Source organism: Astatotilapia calliptera, chromosome 9 (assembly GCF_964374335.1).
Source record: "Astatotilapia calliptera chromosome 9, fAstCal68.1, whole genome shotgun sequence".
NCBI lineage: Eukaryota > Metazoa > Chordata > Actinopteri > Cichliformes > Cichlidae > Astatotilapia > Astatotilapia calliptera.
The window spans coordinates 30,903,173-30,918,117 of NC_137430.1; the positions used below are offsets into that span (position 1 = coordinate 30,903,173).

Genomic DNA, 14,945 nt, shown 5'->3' on the forward strand with positions numbered 1-14,945 from the left:
TAATGTTATGCTAACGTAGCTGTTTTGCTAGCGATCACGTAGCACATCATTATATACCAGCTAGCTTAACTACAGTAACCCTACAAACGTCACTGCTGTTTAGTTTACTGTCTTCCTTTATGTTGGAAGTGATAGCAAAGCAGTACGTTTTAATTTTTTTAATTGATCTCTCAGTCAGAACATGCTATGGCATGTTTAGGTGGAAACTAGCGAGCTAACTTCCTGCTAGCTTCTAACTCTGTTGAATTTAATAAATTCTGTTTTCATGGATGCCTGGATGTAAAGCAGCAACGCTGATCATTTTATTAAAAATGAAAGAATTTAGACAGTTTTTAACTCTCAGTGTTCGTTTGACTTTGGGACCTGAAGAAGACGGAGTTTTGGACCCAGATTACTCTGTAAGGCTCCTGACTATGGCAGCCATAATGCTCCGGCTTCATAGCTTACCAAAGTCATATTAAATTTTTTTTGACAGATTTCTGTGCGCTGTGTACCACATAAAATCGGTTCGAGGTCAGTAAGCACAACCAGAATTCATACATAAGGCACACTGTTGATTTTTGAGAAAATTAAAGGATTTTAAGTGTGCCTTATAGTGTGTAAAATACGTTATACAGAAGAAAAGAATATATCGTGATATATATCGTTACCGCACATGCTTCAAATTATACCGCGATATGGATTTTAAGCCATATCGCCCAGCCCTACTTGTATGTTATTTAATTGATTTGTAATAAATGAGTAACTGAGCTTTGCTCCCCACCTCCTGCCTGTCTTGAATGTTTCCCTCCATCAGCTCTTGCACCTTGCTTTCCCATTTCTCTTACACCGTCGGGTTGCAGTGCACGGTGCATATTGATGGATTATGGTGTCTTAAGGGGTTTCAAAGCCAGTGGCCGGTGGCCAAGAGTGCAAAGCTGTCTGGAATCTCAGAGGGGTGTCTGTCCGACTCGTTGGTTACTCAGTCTGTTCTCTCGATAACCAGCCTTTCCAACTTTTCTGCACCGTACAGGAGAGTAGACAGGATGGAGCTGGATGGAGGTGTAATTTTATTAGGTTAATGTCTAAACCACTACACTATTGATCCCTATATTTGAGGTCGTTATAATGCCACAACACTGTAGGAAATCACAGGCTTTTATATGCACTTGCATGAATGGGAAATCTGTGAAGGCTAGATGATGAGGTCATTATTTAAATGTGCAGCAGCTGTGTTGCTGCTCTGCTACATGTGCTGCAGACAGCTTTGTAAACAGGAGTCACAGCTGCTGTGACGACACTGTTTCGAACGGAAGACAAGTGTCTATTTCTCAGTTGTAATGTTTTGGGAAAAGAAAGATGAAATCTAAGTGAATAGAGAGGATATTATGGTATGAGCTGTATGTGTCTGGTTCTAGTTTGAAGCCTTAAAAGTCATTAAGAATCTGCCTGAGCTGCAGACGAGGGTGTTTGAGCACGTCTGAGTCGTCTTTTCAACTTCAGCTCAGTGGGCGAGGATGAGATGAACATCTGGAGGAAGTGCTGGTTTTCTGGTTGGCATGAATCACATCAAAAGCAAGAAATCAGGTAGGCTTCTAGTAAACTGCCTGCTCATAGTCATAGTTTTATAGAAGAGATTTGCATAAATTAATGTCAAAACACACGTTATTTTTAGGTCACCTTCCCTGTTACTGTCCAGAAATGAGGCAACATTGGTTACGCAGGTAACCGACATGACGAGCTGTGGACTGTGAAGCGTCATTGTAGCCACTGACAGGAAGTCTGATGGTCTTTCTGAGCGGCGGTTTTACATGTAAAAATGGTTAAAATAAGCGTGTACAGCTGCTGTGAAAGAGGTTCATTATGAAATCAAGAAGGCTTCTGTGGCGTCGTTCGTGTCACTACTTCATCATCAGAGACACTTAGAAATAAATCAGCTCGGTCGTCATGGTAACCAAAAAGGACAGCTTCCAAACAACACAATGGCAGACGTTCATCTGCCATCTTTTGTGTACAGTCTCTGCATTGTTACGTGCAGGTTAATGCGGTCTGAAGTTGCCGCTGAATGCTCAGGTGCTGCAGCTAACGAATCCCGACATAACATGTGGAGCTTTATTTCCTCTTTCCGACCCGTTTCTCCTGACGGATCGCCGGAGGAGGAGTGAATTATTCATTATTCCCTGAGAACGAGGTCTTTACCACAAGTGTAAAAAATGTGATGAATCTCCTTATTAGAGAAGTCATGTTTCAGATTCTATAAATCATCCTCAGTGGTGTGTGTGTGTGTGTGTGTGTGTGTGTGTGTGTGTGTGTGTGTGTGTGTGTGTGCGCGTGTGTGTTGACTGTGTACGAAGCGCTCATGGCAGATGGTGTTTAATCTTCTCTGGCCATCTGGACTGACTTTCTCTGGCGTCTTTTAAACGCCCACACACACACACACACACACACACACACACACACACACACACACACACACACACACACACACACAAACACAAGGCATTTTACTGAGGGCGCTCAGGTGTTTGTGTGTCCATGTGTTGTGTGTATGAGACAACATTCTTTGGAAACAGCTCATCCAATTACAATTTAGACGGTCACAACCTTCAGACCTGCAACAAAAACAACAGACACTGTGTTTTTGAGTGTGTATGTGTGTGTCTCTGTGTGTGTGTGTGTGTGTGTATTGTCTAGACTGGAAAGTTGTCCTCAGATTTGGGGCTGTTTGTTCTTCTCTGAAATCTATTTATGTGTTTGGGTTCAGCACTTAGAGGCTATTTGTTCTCATCTGTGGTCATCACTGTGAGTGTGCATGCATTTGGGAGGGAGGCAGGAAGTGTGTGTGTGTGTGTGTGTGTGTGTGTGTGTGTGTTGCGGGTCTGAACACCTAAAATGGAAACCTCTGCCCCTCCCACGCTGGCTAAAGTGGATATTGATGGATACAGAAAGCGCGAGAGAGAGAGGAGATATTGATTGATAGGAAGAGTTATAAAGCGAGGGAGGAAACGTGTGTGTGTGTGTGTGTGTGTGTTTGTTTGTGTGTGTGTGTGTGTGTGTGTGTGTGTTTGTGTGTGTGTGTGTGTGTGTGTGTGTGTATATTAAAGTGAAGAGGTGGATAATAAGGAAGAAGAGGGGAAGCTTTTTCTCTCTGTTTAGTTTCTGTCGGGATCACTCTGTGAATTCCTTTGTGGTAATAGGCAGGGTCACTCGTGTGTGTGTGCGTGTGTGTCTGTGTGTGTGTGTGTGTGTTTTGTGAACGAGGCATTGTGGGTCTAGCCATTGTGAGGTCACAGGGTGGTGATGTAATCTGTGCAACGCGGCGCCGCTTTTCCTGAGCGCAGTGGTTACTCGCTCTCTCCAGGAACAGATTTATCACACTCAAACAAACCACACACACACACACACACACGCGCACACACACACAAAACCTGGCCTTGTGACCTTTGACCTTCACTCTCTGTCAACCTAGCAGTGTATCAATGACTCTACATGCTTTGACCTTGCTATTTATTTTATAAGTGAGGAAAACAGCCTGTAGGGTCGATCATTACCTGTTAAACTATCAGTTATTGTTTTGATTCATTTGTTAGTCTCTCAGGAAAAAATGTTCGTCCTGACTTAAAAACATGCAAAGTGATGTTTTTATTCCTGGACTATTACAGAAGCTTAGCACGAGCTGCAGTTCAAAGTAATCCTCCTTTGTCTCACACTGAGGGGTGGTGCTGTTTTAGCTCCTCCCCCCTGAACACTGCCACACCTGTGTCTGATTGCTGGTTGTTTTTATGGACGGGTTCTTCAAAGTAGCAAATTAAACACATTAGAAACGTGTAAGTTTAATTTCACAGTTATTGTGAAGCAGAATCCGCCCCGAGCATCGTTTCCTTCAGGAAACAGTTTTCGTTTTGCTTGATTGTTTTTCATTTTCTTCCTTTAGAAATTCAGTGGACACAAAAATAGGACAGCAGATTGCCGCGATGACGGGCCGATAAGTCTGCGTGCTGATTGCTTTCTTTAATTTAAAATCAGCTTCCTGTTGTTGTTGTTGTTGTTGTCGGTGATGAGTGGCGACGCAGCACACGCAGTGATGAAAGGGCCTGCAGCCAGTTATTGTTCAGTCTGCAGGTTCCTGATTAGACGCTTTATCTGTGAGAGGTAATTTCACCCAGAAAACCTCAGGTTATAACGTCGTACAACGAGCAGTGTTGGGATTCTCACTCGTGGAAACAGCTCATAATGTTGTATATTTATTATATTTCACTCGTGCTTTGGATGTAAAACAAAGCTAATATTAGTGACAATGTTTAAGCAAAATATCGACTAAAATAAGTAAAAAACAAATATTTTTTAAGACAAAAGCTAAAAAACCTCCCATCTGTGATCATTTAACCACGTAAAAAAGGTCTCTGTGGCTCATGCGGAAATATCTGAGGGGGATTTGGATGATGAGCGAGGAAGAGGAGGTTGTTTTTATTCATTTATTGTTTTATTAATATTACTGAGGAGGAGAGGAGGAGGTGGACGAGAGGAAGATGCTCTCAGATGTCTGACTGACCCTAGCTGGAATTTGACACAGAGACTCAAAGCTACCCGCCTCCTCCTCTTCCTCCCCCTCTGAGCCTTCATCATCATCATCCTCTTCCTGTGGAATTTCATGTCACACACTTCCTGCTCTCAGAATCACAAATGCCGTCTGCTTTTCTTTCCTTTCCTTGTTATGTTTTATTTTAAACAAACTCCTCTTCTGCTTGTCCTTTCTCTCTTATTTCCTTTCCTCGTGTCCTCTCTTCTGTCATGTCCTTTCCTTGCTTCCTTTTCTTACTGCTCCTTTCCAGTCAGTTTTTCTTGTTTCATCATCTCTTTATCGTTCCTTTGTCCTCTTCACCTTTATAGGTACTTTCCTTTTTTATCTCCTCGTTAATTTCACCTCATCATTTCTCATTTCCTCTCCTCTTTCCTTTTTAATTTCTCTCCTGTCTCGTCTTTTATTTCATTTTTTCTTTGTCTTTTCTTAATCTCTTCTATTTCCTTTTCTTATATCCTTGGCTCTGGTCTGTTTCCTTTCCTCACTTCCTCTTTTATTCCTGTTCTTGTCCTCCTGGCCTCTCCTGTCATTTGCCCTCCTTTCCTCTGTTTCCTTCCCTCCTTTCCTTTCTAATATTTTGGACTCTGCAGAGGTTTCCAGCTTCATCATTTTAGATGTATTCAGACGATGCGTTCAGTGACCTGTGGGAAATCACACTGTAATACAAACAGTATTTATCACATGACGCTGCAGACAGACGCAGACTCTGAGGGCGCTGATGTAAAGTTTGTTGGGGCGGGGTGCTCCAAGGACAGATGTGTGCCTTCCTGTGCAGATGTTACCAGGGAAACAATGACAGGACATGCTTTAATCACCAGGACGAACAGCTGGAAGGCCTTCCTCTGTCTGTGTGTGTGTGTGAGAGAGAGAGAGGGAGTGTGTGTGTGTGTCCATCAGTGCTGTGTGCTGTAACAAGTTTGTCCAGTTAGTGAGTTTGAGCGGCAGCGTGGTGACAGGAGACAAGCGGGATGAAGACACTTTTATTTAACGTTAGAAGCAGGCAGTACCAGGTACACACACACACACACACATACACCATGCAGACACACAGGCTGTTGGTACAGATTGTCGTTAGCTGGCTGTCTGCGTTTGTTACATTTCTCGTGATTCACCGTGTCTTTGGTGTCCTCGTAGTCTCGGTGTGTTTGCATTGCTTTTGAAGTCTGTGTGTGTGTGTGTGTGTGTGTGTGTGTGTGTGTGTGTGTGTGTGTCAGGTTTAGTGCGGGGTTGTGAGCAAACGTGCAGCTTTGCTTTGGCAGCAGAAAAGCATATTCTCGCTGTAACGAAGCGTCAGCTATTTCTGCCGTTTCCTTTCATGACTCATCTTAACTCTGCATATTTTGACTTAAAGTTCGAGTAAAGTTATTCAGACATGAGCGATGTGCTCTCGGCAGATGTGGCTCAGGAGGTGGAGATCCGCCGTTTGATCCCGGCTCCTCGAGGCTGCAGCTTAAAGCGCATAAAATAAAAGTGAACGGGTGAATGCAAACCCCAGCGGGTCAGTAACACAATGCTAAGCTTTTGTGATGCTCTTTAGGTTTTCCTCTGTTGGCTGAATATGTCAGCCTCAGAGCCTGAACAGTGCTGGACTGTGCGGCCGGCCGCACCAACAATGAGCGATTTAGTGGTGTGTAATTAGCGACCAGACGTGGATGGATGTGAGCCGAACAGCTGAAACTGAGTCGTAACACTTGCCGGCTGCTTTGATTGATTATTGATGAGTATTTATCTCTGACTGCAGGATTTATGTGAGCGATGAGGCTCTCACATGGAAGGAAAAAGTAATTCACCAGTGTTTGCTGTACTGCAGTGTGTGTGTGTGTGTGTGTGTGTGTGTTTGTGTGTGTGTGTGTGTGTGTGTGTGTGTGTGTGTGTGTGTGTGTGTTTGTTGGCATCAGATGAAGCGCTTTGATTTCCTCTAATGAGAGGGGAGAGCGACCGAATGAAAGGAGGACGGACGAGTGCACAGACAGTGGGTCTGCTGTCCAACAGATCACAGCGAGGTGTGTGTGTGTCGTATGGACATATCACCATGGTAACATGGTTGGCATGGCGACAAAGTTTTCTGTCTGCGAGCTGTCCCCCTTCCTTTGTCCACATCTCTCTCTCTGCGTCCATCCCACTGTCACTCAGTGTCTCTCGCCCCGTGTTGACGAGCTTCGTTAATTAGGGTTTCGTCTGATTGATTTTTGTTTAGCGAGCGGTCAGAATTTATAGGCAAATGGATCAATATGTGTCAGATAGTCAGTCATACCACAGTTGAAAACTTTTCTTTCTTCTAAATTTTTACATTTTTTGTTTGTTTTTTGTTTTTTAAGTTTAGTTTTAGTGTTTCATCCCCGTGTTTTTAAGAGGAGATGACAGAAGGAAAAAACACGGAAAACTTGTGACAATGACTGAAGACGACGTGCGCTGGCAGCGTAGGAAACAGCGATGTATTTACAAAAACATAATTAAGTTAAAAGAGTGCGCATTTATCGGCTGTTTGCGCGGCTGACGGCGTGCGTGGAGGACAGGAGGAAGTCGCAGGGCCTGTCGGAGACAGGAGGCTGCAGGAAGGTCAGAGCTTTTGCACGAGCTCCGCTTATCCAGATAATCACCCTCCAATCAGCTCCTGCAGGACAAAGCTTACCACAGCCAAAACAAAACAGAGACACCCAGTGCCTGACCGGCCGGACTTTTTTAAATGTAACTCATTATAACGCCAGAAGCCATTAAACGCTATCAACAGTGGAAAGATGTTTGTCCATTTGAGTCTTGTATGTGTGTGACGACCTGTTTTCTGTGACTTCAGGCACCTGTACCGGCACATTGTGACCACTGAGTCTTTGATGAGTAATGTCTAGAAAGGCTGTGGTGCACGTGTGAAAACAGCACCTCGGGACGCGTGGTGGACTTTTCTCTTTCATTACCTTTCACTTTACAAAGGATATTGTGACTGATGAGCCCGTGAGGAGAGTTGCTGTGCTCTACATCATCTCAGCCTCCAGAATCACGTCCTCCCAGCCGCCTCTCTCTCCGCGTGCTTCTCGGTAGATCAGTTACCAACAGAATGAAAATCTGAGCCCGCGCGCGTCTGATGTGCGGAGCCGTGATTGAGGATCTTGTCTTGCCAGCTCTTGAATTAATGATGATGTCCTCCCTCAGCTCCTCCTCATCTATTCTTAATGCTCTCGCTCTACTATAGAGTTCGGCCTCTGCTGCAGATCATATCCGCCTCTCTCCTCCATCTTTTACCCTCCCTCTCTCATTTCTTACTCCTGTCTTTTTCTTTTTTCTTTTTTTTGATTGCCGTCTCGCAGATTAAGCATTTATGTTTCTTTTTTTTCTCTTGTTGCTTTCTGCTTTCAGATTTGTCCCTTTTCACCCACACTACCACCATAAAATAAGATAAATTCTTGGTGAAATGAAAAGTACATTGGATACAGTGGAATACAGTATTTCTTTCTTTAGCAAAGGCAAAAGTTCAAGAGAATTTAAGTTTATAAGCTCTAATCGCTCATTTCTAAATGTTAAATTCCGAGTTATTTATGGAGATTACACTAAAATAACAGTATTATACTGTAAAGCTCATATTGTGTACAGCACACCATCGTCATAGGGTTACAAGTTTACAGTAAGGGTTGAATTCTGAGCTCTTCTGAATTCTTCACGTTCACAAAAGCAGTTTGAGGTGATTTCAGCTTTGTAACGTGCTCAGGTGGGCTGTGGTGTTTAAACATTACTGCCAAGAAAATATCCCGACGCATTACACCAGCAGCAGCAGCAGCCTGAACCACCGATACCTCAGTTTCCTGTTCTTAGGTGACAGGAGTGGCCTGATGTGGTCTTCTGCTGCTGTAGCTCATCTTTTTCAAAGTTGGATGTGTGCTCTGTTCAGAGACGCTCTTCTGCACGCTTTGGTTGTAATGGGTGGATATTTCAGTTACTGTCAGACCTTCCTGTCAGCTCGAAGCAGCTCGCCCAATCTCCTCTGACCTCTGACACGCTCGGTTTGAACTTTATTGTTCCAGTGATCAGTGCTCATAATGAGGTCAGTGTGTGTGTGTGCTTCAGATGGGTTTTCCCCTTGTGGCTCCTCAGTGGGAGTGTCTGTCCTTATATGGTAAGGACAGTCAAAGCTTCTTTTTTCTAGGGACAGCCAATCAGAAGAAAGGTTTACTTCAGACACGAACAGGTTGGATAGGATGGACTGAAGTTCTGCAAAGTATAAGATAAACAAGGATTATTTTGAGCTCTAATTCATGCAAAGCTACTCTAATGCAATAGAATAACAGGCCCCCTTTAAACAGAAAAACATTGATGGTCCAAGTCATTACATGACAGCAGATCATCTGCAGTTGGTCACTCCCAACAGGTTAGAGTCATTTTAATGTTTTGGTCCTTGAACTCTGTTAATAAACTGGCTTCATGATTAAACGCACAGATTCAAACTTTAATAGAAAGCGTCGTCCTGCTGTCCCTCTGAGTCCCACACCGTGGCGTCCTGCTGTCCCTCTGAGTCCCACACCGTGGCGTCCTGCTGTCCCTCTGAGTCCCACACCGTGGCGTCCTGCTGTCCCTCTGAGTCCCACACCGTGGCATCCTGCTCTGGGTTTTCTGTTTCTGTAGGTGGAGCTCTTTTCTTTCAGATCTCCTGCGGGTGGCTGTCGCTGTCCTCGTGCAGCCGTCCCCAAACTTACTGCAAAGCTCATAAAGTCTCATATTCAGCTCTCGCGCAGGCAGAGCTTTAAAAGGCAGCGTTTGATTGCATTAAACGTTTCTGCTTTTCTGCTGAACCCGCGCTTTGATCTCTTTGACAGGTGCCTCTCAGATCTGAGCCTCTGTGTGTCCGTGTGTGTCACTCGATGCAAGGCCGACGGAAATGCACTTGATGCCTCTAACCTGACAAATCCCAAATGTGTGTGTCTCTTTGTGTGCTTGTGTGTGTGCGCGGTGGACATCCGGCCTGTTAATTTGATTGCGTAACGGGCTTAGAGGGCACAGATTGTCTGGAATGGAATCCCGCTCGCTCAATCCATGATAGCTGCTGCCATGGAGAGAGGCTTTACACACACACACACAGACACACACACACACACACACACACACACACACACACACACACACACACACACACACATACGTCTACTTTGACATTTGAGGCGTTTAGCTGATGCTTTTACCCACTGCTACTCACGCTGAGAGCAACAGTGGAAAAAGCTTTAGTTCAACAGGAATTTAAAGCAGCTTCACACACACACACACACACACACACACACACACACACACACACACACACAAGGAATACATAACAACAGCCTGGTTGGCATTATTACTCGAGTCCCACTTGCATCTATTTTTATTAGCGCAGTTAATAAGGGATATGCATGTGACGCTGGAAATGTTTCCTCTCATTTCCTCTTGCTGTCTGACACTCGCTATCCGCCGTTAAAGTAAACTCAGACACAGCCAAGATTTCCAGCTCCTTTTCCAGGCCAAACTCTGCAGTGCATGTAAATAAAAAGTTGACAAAAGGCGCCTAAAATAACCCGCGTGCTTGTGAAACTGAGAAACGGGGACCTACTAATAGAAGTTAAGGTAAAACATTGTTGACATATATGAAGTTTTTCCCATTAAATCAGCTAAAGCTGGGAAATGTTTCCCCGACCCCATCAGAATGGTTCATTTCCTCTGCAGTAGCTTTGATTTATCGGATCCACAGAGGATGCCATCGCCCACGTCCTACACACCACTCTCAGCCACGTGGACAAGAAACGGGGTAACTATGTGAGAATGCTGTTTGTTGATTACAGTTCAGCGTTTAACACAATAGTGCCCTGCAGACTGTTCACAAAGCTGAGGGATCTGGGACTCAACAGCCGTCTGTGTGCATGGGTGTTGGACTTCCTCACTGGCAGAACTCAGGTGGTGAGGGTGGGCAGGTGCTTCTCCAACAGCATCACCATCAACACAGGAGCACCTCAGGGATGTGTCCTCTCGCCACTGCTCTACTCCCTCTACACTTCAGACTGTGTGGTCACCCATGGCTCCAACACCATTGTGAAGTTTGCTGACGACACAGTGGTGTTGGGTGCCATCTCCAACAACGATGAGGCGGCCTACATGGATGAAGTGAAGAATCTGGCATCGTGGTGCCAGGACAATCACCTCCAGCTGAACGTCAGCAAGACCAAGGAGCTGGTGGTGGACTTCAGAAGGGGTCAGCACAGAGACTACAAGCCCATTATCATCAATGGAGCTCCAGTGGAGAGGGTGCAGTCCTTCAAGTATCTTGGTGTCCACATCTCCTCAGACCTGACATGGGCTGCCCACATTCAGGTCCAGACCAAAAAGGCTAGGCAGCGCCTGTATCACCTACGACAACTGAGGAAGTTCAGGGTCTCTCCAAAGATCCTCAGGATTTTCTATACAGGCGCTGTGGAGAGCATCCTCACACAGAACATCACATCGTGGTTCGGGAACAGCTGTGTGAAGGACCAAAAAGCTCTCCAGAGAGTGATCCGTACAGCAGAACGCTGCTGCAGGATTGCTCTCCCCCCGCTTCAGGACACCTACACCAGGAGATGCCGGACTAGAGCAGCGCAGATACTGAAGGACCCGTCCCATCCTGGCAACAAACTGTTCCAACTTCTGCAATCTGGTAGAAGGTTCCGCATCATCCAGGCAAGGACAGAGAGACTCAAGAGGAGCTTCTATCCCCAAGCCATCCGTGCCCTAAACACACACACCCGCCCTCTCACATCATCTATAATTGACTGAGACAGGACTCTTCCAGACACTAAACCAAGGAACAATGTACATTTCAATTCCTTTAATTTTAAATATGCTTATATTGTCTATCCTGTAAAATAGTCAGATGTCTATTCATATTAATGTACAGAATTCACCTGCTTGCTGCTACTACTGCACATTCACCCAGTGTATATACTGTATGTATGTGTATATATATATATAATGTTCTTCCTCTACCCCCCCCCCCCCCCCCCCCCCCCAATTTTTGCACATGTCGAGGAGCGTGTCAGGCTACATTTCACTGTGTGTTATACTTCTATAACTATGCATGTGACAAATAAAGAACCTTGAACCTTGAACCTTGAAGCAGTGCAACCTTCATACTATTATGAATGAAGTTTCAGGCCCTTGAACTGCACAGGCTGATCAAAAATGTGCAATTTTTATCTTTTCATAACTTGTTAAGTAAGTAAATAAGCAGGTGAAATTTTCAGAGCTGAGAAACTGCAACCTAAGCTGCTCAAAGTGGCGCCGTCGAAAGCAAAAATCTGTTTTTGTTCAGCACAATTTCTTTAAATGTCATCAGCTTTGAGTATCGGTGTCGTGGGAAAACTGAACCAGTTTCACGTCTGTGACAAAAATGTGTCTGGCTGATCGTTCGTGTGATCAGTCATGTGAAATTGTCCAAAAGCCTCATTCAGTTATTTCTTAAACAAACAGAGCCGAAACTTTCAAATGTGCATTGCATCCCCGCTTTCCTTCCTTCCCGCCGCTTGGGTCTGATCATCGGGGAGTTTTGTGTTTGTGAGTCATTATTTTGACACAGGCTACAATTGTTAGACGAGCTTATGTATATATTTAGCCTACCACTGGTGAAAACTTTTATTTTTGTGATTAAAAATGGCTTAAAAGACTTCTGACATGATGCTATTCACCTTCAGAAGTTCAGGCTCAATCATTCACCCCTCTCTCCCCAGCCTGTGATTTTTTAACGCGATTTATTTAGTTTCTGATCTTTCTGAACATTTTTCCCAAGTTTAAAGCTCAAATCAGTGCGTTGGATACATCACAACAACTTATAGCCTGAAGCGGGTGGAGACCAGGGGAAAAGTGCACATGTAGACATTGTTATTGCCTCTCTGATCATTTCAGCATCACCTGCAGTTTAAAGGAGTGCTCATCATTTGCTCCACCACTATTTTAAAGCTTTTGTAACACAGATTTACAATATAAAAGACAAATCTACTATAGTGAAGCACTAAAGAGATTGCACCGGTTTTTGTTTAGTCATCCTTGGACAGAAGTATCTGACTATTTAGCTCCATCTGCTCATGTCTGCTGTTGGTGCTGGGGACATAGTGTTTGGTTGGTGTATCCGAACTTCCTGCTGCTGCTACACGTTTATTAGTTCATGCATCCTGTTGACAGAGTGTTAGTATTGATGCAGGTACTCTTTAGCTTTCAGCCCAGTCTGCTTTGAGTTTTGCCTCACTGGTTTCTGTCTGTGCGGAAACGAGCGCACGGGCCTGAGAGGTGACAACAGGTGGAGGTAATCGAAGAAATGTCACCCGTCCTTTCAGGGGGTGACGCTCGCATTGTGCACATTGTGTCTGCGCGAGTGGGGGCGGGGTGTTTGCGACAGGTGGAGGATGTTTGGTGGGAAGCGTCCACATTGTGTCTGTGCTGGAGCTGAACCGGGTTGGCTGTGGGTTTTGTGGATGTTTGATTTGCGTCACTGTCGCCTCTGCGTCAGCTCCTGACTTTATGCATGCACGTCTGTGTCACAGTGTGGTTGTTGCATGAGCAAGAAGCGGACCACACGACTAAATACAAGATATTTTTAAAATATGTTTGAGCAGTAATATTTGTGACACACAGAACTTTAGAAAACTCCTAAAATGTGAATACTTTCTATATTTTTCACACGTCGCCCTCCTTTCAAAGCAGGGGTGACTGTGGCTCAGGAGCCCGAGTGAGTCGACTCTGAAGGTCGGGGTCTCAGTTCTTCTAGTCTAGGGCAAGATACCCCGAGTTGACCTCAGTGCGTCCATCAGCTTGTGTGTGACTGTTGCATAGAAAAGGACGTGCTTGTATCGGTGTGCTGTCTGCATCAGCTGTTCCACTTTAGGTTTGTCTGCGCCGCTTCTACTTCTCGATCCTGTAAGTCGCATTCTGACCACCGACGAGCACTTTGTGCATTTGCACCTGATTTTATCTGGATTATTATAATTCTGACTTGAATCGCCATGAAGCCTGCATCATTGCGTCTTGTTGTTTACCTTCAGCACTGGTGTGCCGATTGAATCTGTGCACAAATGAACAGAGTTGTGAAAATGAGGAAAATGTGCATATTGGCGCTGGCTGAATACGAGCTATTGTATCAGCACAATAAAGACACTAGATACTGTAGGTTTACAGCCTAATACAGTCATACACAGATCGCAACTGGAATGAAATCAGTCTCTACTGATATGAACTGGGTAATGTGTTAGGAATGAAAGGACGCCACATTGTTTGATGGAAATGAAAGCGATCAGCCTACAGAGGGCTGAATTCAAAGTGAAAACATTTAGGTTTGTCCACTTTGCTGTAATTTCATCCTCCTGGAGCGTTATTGTGCACCAGGAGGAACCCAGGACCCACTGCACCAGACCAGTGGGACAGAGGATCCAAGGAGGCTCCAAAGTGCCGATGCCTGGCCTGTAGAAGTCTGTGCGGCCCTCTGTGGATGTGCCTCACCGGATCATTACTCACCCATCTTCAGACCACTCATGGTGAACAATGTTACAGGCAGCATAACGATCTCCATTCGTTCTCCAGACCCTTTCACGTGTGTCACATGTGCTCAGGTCCAATGGTGCCATGGAGTGAACACAAGGCCCATTAGACGACGTCAGGCCCACCCCTCACAGCAGTGAGACTGTCCTGGGAGACACACCAAACCTTCAGTGTGGGATGTGTGATGTGCCATCCTGGAAGAGTTGGACTACCTGTGTTACCTCTGCATGCTATCACCTCATGCTACCAGTAGTGACACTGACCCTACCCAAAAAACCAGTCCTACAGAATAAACCAGGTGTTGCTTTTTGGGTTGTTTCACTGTTGTCCTTCTAGTACACGTGAGCATAAATTGCTGAAGTATCCTTTGTCTCATAGAGGTGTCTTTCCACCACATATTCACAGCTGTTAAGGTCTTCATCTCGTCACATTTCTCAGCACACATCTGGATCAAAGCATTTTTTTGGTAACATGCACTGACGTGTTAAACACCAGGTTATGTTACTCAAACATACTGATTCTTCTCAGTTCTGCCTCCAGGCCTTTATTCCTGCATTTACACAGTTTTGTTTTGTTTTGTTTTTTTAAGGAAAGTGTAGTTAAATTCTGTATACGTATGCTTTTTAGCATTATTTAACATTTAATTATCTAAAAATGTTCCACTTGTGATGTTGTGCAGCAAACTACGGCTAACAGAGCTGGAGCAGGAAGATCTGCAGCTGTAGAGGCCTCGAGGCAGATACTTAGTGACAGAAAGGAGCCATAATTAATGACATCTGAACTTTTTTTATGTGTCACAGATAAAGGAGCCATACAGGTATGCTAAACACAAATACAGGCATTAAAAATATTCAGCGTACAAAGCTGCTGA

At 44.7% G+C, this 14,945-nt stretch overlaps 1 protein-coding gene across 2 annotated transcripts in view; it reads left to right on the forward strand.

Annotated features, from left to right (window-relative positions):
- rps6ka3b (ribosomal protein S6 kinase, polypeptide 3b) overlaps positions 1-14,945 on the forward strand; it is a 69,433-nt gene that overhangs the window by 24,116 nt on the left and 30,372 nt on the right. Inside the window, exon 1 of one of the 2 annotated variants that reach the window (XM_026180316.2) lies at positions 4,392-5,571. The exons of the other annotated variant lie outside the window; for it this stretch is intronic. Within the exon in view, the coding sequence (XP_026036101.1) occupies positions 5,530-5,571 (42 nt within the window). The 5' untranslated portion in view covers positions 4,392-5,529. Of the gene's footprint in view, positions 1-4,391; positions 5,572-14,945 lie in introns of those variants that run through there. 2 annotated transcript variants of the gene reach the window in all.